Source organism: Microtus pennsylvanicus, chromosome 1 (genome assembly GCF_037038515.1).
Source record: "Microtus pennsylvanicus isolate mMicPen1 chromosome 1, mMicPen1.hap1, whole genome shotgun sequence".
Taxonomy (NCBI): domain Eukaryota; kingdom Metazoa; phylum Chordata; class Mammalia; order Rodentia; family Cricetidae; genus Microtus; species Microtus pennsylvanicus.
Window position 1 is genome coordinate 140,123,782 of NC_134579.1, and position 7,379 is coordinate 140,131,160.

Genomic DNA, 7,379 nt, shown 5'->3' on the forward strand with positions numbered 1-7,379 from the left:
ACGCCATCTGTGAACTGACAGTGATGGCTTCACGGGGCTCAGCTTTGTGCCCACTCGGGAAGAGGCCTCTTTGAAGGCTGTTATTACTGGCTCTGGGAACAAGCCAGGCCTTGTGGAAACCAGCCTGCATGGTCAACACTTTGGTATGGTGGTACACACTAACCCCAGCACCCTGCAGGCAGAGGCAAGTGGATCTCTGAGTGTTTGGGGCCAGCCGGATCTACCCAGAAGCGTCTCAGGCCAGCCAAGGCCTGGTAGTAAAATCTTCTCTTGTAAAACCAAATCCCCAAATAATAATCTTGAGCCAGGGTGTAGCTCAGTTGGTAGAGTGCTTGCCTAGCATTTCGTGAAGTCCTGAGTTCAAGTCCTAGCATTGCATAAATCAGGTATGATGGCACACATATAATTCCAGCATTTGGGAGGTGGAGGCACGAGGATCAAGAGTTTAAGGTTATCCTTGACTAAGCATCAAGTCTGAGGTCAGCCTGGGCTACATGAGAGACTGTTTCAAAGCGAAATCCAACTAGACACTATCTTAACGCTTACCTCTTTGGCCCTCACAGCTAATATGAAGTTAGCCCCCATTTCACAGATGTGGAGAGTGAGGTATCCTACAAGAGTTAGTGACGAAGTTTGCCATTTCCCAAGAGCTCTGGGGACCCCCATATCCACCTCTCCCATTCCCCAACTGCTCTCTGCTTGAGGGTGCAGATGGGGTGAGGGGGGGCTTTTGTTTAATTCCCTCCCCCTCCTGAAGAGTCAGTAAGCGACCGTGTTTCTGCCTAGAATACTAATTGGCCCAAGGCTTTTGTTTCTGGTTAGGGGGGGTGGGGGCGGGACTTTCTGGTCAGAGAGGGGCTGAGCTTTTGGGACTGGGGCATGGACTTTGAAATGGTGTTGACAGCCAGAAGTCATCATGGGGACTGTGCCTAGAGAAAACTAGATGGGAGGTTCTGGAAGAGGGGTTGTCAGGGGACATGGAGAGATTCGGCCTCCTCCACCCTTAGACTCACAAACACAGGCAACAACTGTCCCAGGACCTCCTCCCTCTGACCCAGGGGTCCAGGGCAGCCCTCCTCCCTCTGACCCAGGGGTCCAGGGCAGCCCTCCTCCCTCTGACCCAGGGGTCCAGGGCAGCCCTCCTCCCTCTGACCCAGGGGTCCAGGGCAGCCCTCCTCCCTCAGACCCAGGGGTTCAGGGCAGCCCTCCTCCCTCTGACCCAGGGGTCCAGGGCAGCCCTCCTCCCTCAGACCCAGGGGTTCAGGGCAGCCCTCCTCCCTCTGACCCAGGGGTCCAGGGCAGCCCTCCTCCCTCTGATACTGGGGTCCAGGCCCCAGCCCTCCTCCCTCTCACACAGGAGTTCAGCCCTAGCCCTCCTCCCCAAGACCCAGGGTTCCAGGCCCCCCTCCTCCCTCAGACCCAGGGGTCCAGCCCCAGCCCTCCTTCCTCAGGCCCAAGGGTCCAGCCTCAACCCTCCTCCTTCTGACCCAGGGTTCCAGGCCCGGCCCTCCCTCAGACTCATGAGACAGGGGTCCACAGTGCACAGCTGGTGGATGTTTCCACAGAGACTAAGCAGAATGGGGGAGTACTTCCTGGGTCCTGAGTCAGCGAATACCCAAGGGAGTCTCAAGGTCACATTTTTGGGAAGGTCATAGCCACCCCCTCTGTATCCGTTCCCCAGGGGGCCCATGGCACCAAGCCTCTTTCCTTTTCCCTCCCCCTGGGAAGCTGGTACATTCCTGGGTCCTGCCTGAACCCCCCCTCGGCCCCCCATCAATGGCGGAGTCCGAGCATCCTTGCACAAAGCATCAATTCTTCCAGCAGATCAGCCTTGTGAAGGCGCCTGTATTTGCAGGACCTGGGCATCAGGGTCCCAGCTCAACCTCCCTTCCTCGGCAGCCGAAGAGGCCCAGCTCTTCCCTCACTCAGTACCCACAAGTATAGCTTCCTAGTCCCCTAAACCTCGGACTTAGACCCCAGGTCCTCCTCCCTCAGACCCAGGGGTCCAGCCCCAGCCCTTCTCCCTCAGACACAGGGGTCCAGACCCAGCTCTCCTCCCTCAGACCCAGGAGTTCAGATCCCAGCCTCCACCTTTAGACATAGAAGCACAGACCCCAGCCTCTCCGCTCTGACACAGAGGTACAGACCCCAGCCTCCCTCCTCAGATACAAGCGTCCAGACTCCAGCATCCTCCCTCAGACACAGCGATACAGACCCTAGGCTCTTCTCTCAAATGCGAGAACACAGACCCCAGCCTTCCCACTCTGATACAGGAGAACAGACTCTAGCCCTCCTCTCTCAGACACAGGCGGCTGAACCCCAGTTTCTCCTCTCTTGAAAAATTTGGACCCCCTAAACCACGATCCTGCCTTCTGTCCTTTGTCTACTGAGTGTCTGGAGACGAGGGCCCTAGATGGGGGCGTCCAGGGGTGAGTCAGCGGCTTCACACAAAGTCCTTCCTGTGGCCCCCACATTCCTGGGATACTCGGGACTCCCTGGATTCCAGGCTTCTGGCCCAGCCAGGGGGTGAGGAGTCCCTCAGAGGGTCACCCTGAGCGTGGGGTTCCCGGAAGAATGCAAGCCTCCGTTGAATTCTGCTTGTCCAAGTCTTTGCCTCAGTTACCCTTCTGCTCCTTGCTCTATGAAGACCTGGCAGCCCACCCCACTGCCCTGTGTGTCTACAGAGGGGCCTACGTGCCCGGTGTCTACAGGCAGAAACCACGGGTGATCGGGTTCTGGTGCCATGGGCCGTTGGATGCTGGCGGGACTGGCTGCATCCAGCACACCACCCCAACACACATACATACACCCAGAGAGAGAGAAAGCTGCCTTTGTGTTCCCCAAGTCGGGGACAGGCCAGGCTCGCACGACATTAACCCACCCCTGGGCCCTAGCCCTGCTGGGTCTAAGGGCTTGGAATCTGTAGTGGAACCTAACCTCCACCCCCATACTCCGGGAACCGGGCATCCAGTTCATGAGTGGGTCGGGGGCCAGTGATAGATATCTCCCAAAACCCAGTCTTTGGGGTGATTCACAGTGAAAGGAGGTCCCTCTATGTTCTTAGTGGCTGCTTAGAATTGTTAACAGGGAGAAGTGAGTCACCCTAGAAGGGAAACTTAACTTGGGAACAACAAAGTCCCCTCCACAGGGCTTCCCAAGCCTTAAGGACCTCTTTATCCTTTCTTGGAATCTAAATACCAGCTTTCCCTGCTTCCTTCTGTCTTACCCAGTTTCCTCCTGTGGGCCCCCACCCCCATGTGCCTCTCTGAGTACAACTGACCTTTGGCATATTTCTATCCACCTGGACCTTTTTCTCTCAACATCTGCCTTATTTTCCTCTTCTCATATTCTCAACAAATAATGAGCCTGAAGAGATGGGACACTTTTTTTTTTTGAAAGGCAAAAATATAGGCTCCAGTCTCCCAATCCTGCTGACTGGGTAAGGAGATGTAGTGACCTCCTTAAGACCGGTGGTAAGGGTCCTTTGTAAAGATCTGATAGAAAGAAAGAAAGAAAGGAAAGAAGGGAGGGAGGGAGGGAGGGAGGGAGGGAGGGAGGGAGGCAGGCAGGCAGGCAGGCAGGCAGGCAGGCAGGCAGGCAGGCAGGCTGGGCATGGGGGCACAGGTATGTAATCAATCCCAGTACTTGGGAGCCTGAGGCAGGAGGATCGCTATGGGTTTGAGACCAGCACGGGGGCTACATAGTGAGTTTAAGCTCAGCTTTTTGTATATAGCGAGACCCTGTGTCTAAAAAAGTGTCTGGGCAGTGGTAGCACATGCCTTTAATCTCAACACTTGGGAGGCAGAGGCAGGCAGATCTCTGTAAATTGGAGGCCAGTCTGATCTACAGAGGGAGTTCTAGGATAGCCATGAATATACAGAGAAACAAAAACAAAAATAAAACAAAATAAAAAAGAAGACAGACAACTGGATATCGAACAGAAGCGCCATAAATGGGGCCTTTGAGGACCATGTTCCCCAGAAGGAGAAACTGAGGCCCAGAGAAGGATAGACACTGACATTAAACTATGCCAGAGAAGACTGACTGCCTGGACCAAGACCCAAGCCTGGAGCTCTCCCCAGGACGCCAAGCTTGCCTTCTGTTTATAAAGCCCCACAGCATGTAATTTAGAGGTCATTAACAGAAGGGATTAAGGTGCCAGGAAGCAGTGACTTTAAAATCAAACCAGGGACAAGGCTTAGAGTTACCTCCCAGAAGTGCCTGAGATTTGAATCCCGAACTGAATAGGATATCAGCTGAGGCTACATCCAGGTTCTAAGCATCCAAGGGCTCAGGGGCTGCATAACCCCAGTGGGCAGAGATTTTATGCTTCCACATATGTCAAGGCAACAGTTCATCCCCATCATTGAGAATCTAGAACCTTTTCTGTCTTCTTCTTTTTCTTTTCTCAGCACTAGGGAATTGAACCTAAGACCTCTCACATGTTGGGCAAATGCATTGTCACTGAGCTACTCTCCCAGACCCTCACTGGCTGCTAATTCTAGGCAAGTAATCACTGAGCCACACTCCTATCCCCTCATTGGTGGATTCTAGACACCTATTACTAATAAGCTTCCTCCGTAGCATGCACACACACACACACACACACACACACACACCCTTCTTTTTTTGTGCTTTTGTTTTGAAACAGGACATCACTAACTGATCCTGGCAAGTCTTGAACTCATGCCTCAGCATTCTGAGCAGCTGGGATTACAGGCCACCATGGCCAACCAAATTCTAGAAACAGGGAAGTGTCAAGGTTCTAAAGACTTCCAGCATCCTAAGGGCGTCAACGTTCTAAAGAACCTCAGGCTCTTTGTTTATTGACTTGCTGGTTCCAGGATCCTATGAGCCTAGTTTTCATGAGTAAGAACAAAGAGAAATCAAAATGGATGGAAATATACCAAGAGTCCCAAGCTCTCACCTGGGAAACTGGGGCATGCCCGTTGCAGAGGAGGGACTGGGGAAAGTTAGGAAGCAATTGCAGAAGTCTACAGAAGAAAGGCAGAACTTCTGAGGTCGGCTCTGCCCCCCAGCCTCGTCCTCAGCTGCAACCCTTGAAGTGGCAGGTGTGACCACACTCAACTTAGAAGCTCTCACATCCTCAGTCATGAAGTTCAACACTGTCACTTGATAGAACTGGAGCCAGGAAAGAGGGCTCCCAGCCCTGAGTCACTTGTTCCCAATTTGTCTCTCAACTCCCTATAGGTGTCCTCAGTCCAGCTTTTGTTCCCCAGCCACCTCCCCATCACATATTCTTAGGCAAAGTAACTTGACCCACCAGGGAGGAGTGTCCCGTGGCAGCTACGAGACTCAGAGGGTTCTAAGTGTGAGCGTTCAGGTGACATTTCCTGACCTTGTCTCCAGCCTCAGGGTCACCCTGTCTTGGGGGTCTTTAGCATCTCGCAGTGAGTGAGGAAGAGGTGTGCACATCCTGGAGGGGCTCTTCTGTGAAGTGTGGCCTGGGTGTGTGAATGGGTGGGAGGGTTTGGGGAGACATTTGTGGAATCCACGTGTGTGCCCACATGCCAACATCCCCTATCCCACTTCACACATCTATACGGTCGCTACCCTGACTGACGCCTCTTTCCAGGAGCAAGGAGGGATACTTCGATGGAGGATGTCTGGAAAGGGAAGGCAGAGTCGGGGGGGGGGGGGACAGAGGGACAGTGGAATAGGAAGAAGAAAGGAGGTGGCTAGGTGGGGAAATGGGTGAATGACAGGGGACAGAGAGCCAAGGGGATGAGGCAGATGGGGGACAGAGAAGGAAGGAGATACAGGGTGTCAAGGAGACAGGGAGAGAGATGGTGAATGGGGACATGGAGGGAGGGCAGTAATGCAGGAGACGGAGCAGAGTGAATAGGGGATGGGGGGGCAGGCAGAGTGACCCAGGAAAAAGGGACAGAGGTGGGGGACAAAGGCAGAATGGAAAGACGGTAAGGGGGAGGCCAGGAGAAAGGGGGCAGATAGAAGGAAGGACAGGACTTGAAAACTGAGGAACAGAGGACAAGGGTGGGGGTAAAGCAGTGAGAGAGAGAGAGAGAGAGAGAGAGAGAGAGAGAGAGAGAGAGAGAGAGAGAGAGAGAGAGAGAGAGAGATCTAAAGACCAGGACGGAAGGACAGTGGGACCGGCTTGGAGAAGGCGGGCTTGGGGACACGGGGGTGGGGGGGAGGAGAGGGTCTCAGGGCCTTTGTCCCCGCGGGATCAGGGCCTGTGCGGGGTGGGGGGGCTGCGGCACGGCGGCCCGGGCCCGCGCCCACCCCCCCCCCCCGCCAGCGGCTCCGGGCTCCTAGCCCGCGCTGCGCTTTGTCCCGGAGACTAGGGTCTCCCGCAGCCCCCACCCCCCGACAAGCGCACTGTTCCGGCCTCTGCAGGCCCCCAGGCGACCCGGCTGTCACCGCGGCGCGACCCCCTCCTCAGCCCCACTGCAATACGCACACCTCCCTCGTCATCTCGATATAGCCCGCCGACCCGGCCCCCACCCCCGTCACCCTACCTGGCCCCGCCGCGGCCGCCCACAGCAGCAGCAGCGGCCACTGGAAGCGCCGGGCCCGGCCCATGGTGCCGCCGCCACCGCCGCCGCCGCCGCCGCCGCCGCTCGCTCCCGGCCCGGCACCTGCACCTCCCGCGCCGCCGACCCCGCCCCCGAGTCCGTCCCCGCCCCCGTCCCCGCCCACTGCGCGCCTGGGTGGGCGTGGCGTCGGCTGAGGGGCGGGCCCGGGACGGGGGCAGAGAGGCCCAGACAATGCGGGGAGAGGGAGGACCAGAGCGCGGACGGGGCTCGCAGCAGGGAGGGGGGAGCGCAGGACAGAGGGCGGACTGGAGCGCGCGGGCTGGGCGTGAGCGTGACGGCGTCGTGGGAGTCTTTGGGGGCGGACTCGGGAGAGTGGAAGGTCGGGAGGGTCGTGTGAAGGTGCAAAGGTGTGCGTGCGTGTGCGCGCAGGCGTAGCTAGGGCGAGTGGGGCTCCCTAGACGATGTTGCACTGGAGACACAGGAAGATGCGCAGGCGATGTACCGGAGTGTGCGTGAAAGATGCTTGAGATATGCGTGGGAGAGGCGCGGGAGATGCACGGGGGAATGCATGGAAGACGCAAGGGAGAAGCTCGAGTTTGTGCAGAAGATGCATAGGCGACCCACAAGGGGGGTGCGTGGGAGATGCTCTGGAGATGCGCTGGAGGGCGATGCTCGGAAGCGCGCGAAGATGCCGGGTGCTGGCATGTGCTGTGAGTGTGAGCTTTGGGGGAGAGGGTGTGATGCGGCAAAGGGGAATGTGAGCAGGAAAGAATGCGAGGCTGGGCAATGGGTGGCTGGGCAGGTATGGACTTCTCAGGGCAGGGCATAGAATGGAGTCAGCTCCCTCCCCTCTGGTCTTGA

The 7,379-nt window shown here is 56.7% G+C and overlaps 1 protein-coding gene across 1 annotated transcript in view; it reads right to left on the reverse strand.

Annotated features, from left to right (window-relative positions):
* Window positions 1-6,657, reverse strand: part of Cadm4 (cell adhesion molecule 4) — a 21,978-nt gene extending 15,321 nt beyond the window's left edge. Inside the window, exon 1 of the mRNA XM_075989320.1 lies at window positions 6,501-6,657. Coding sequence (XP_075845435.1) covers window positions 6,501-6,564 — 64 coding nt within the window. The 5' untranslated portion in view covers window positions 6,565-6,657. The remainder of the gene's footprint in view (window positions 1-6,500) is intronic.
* Between the last annotated feature and the right edge of the window lie 722 nt (window positions 6,658-7,379).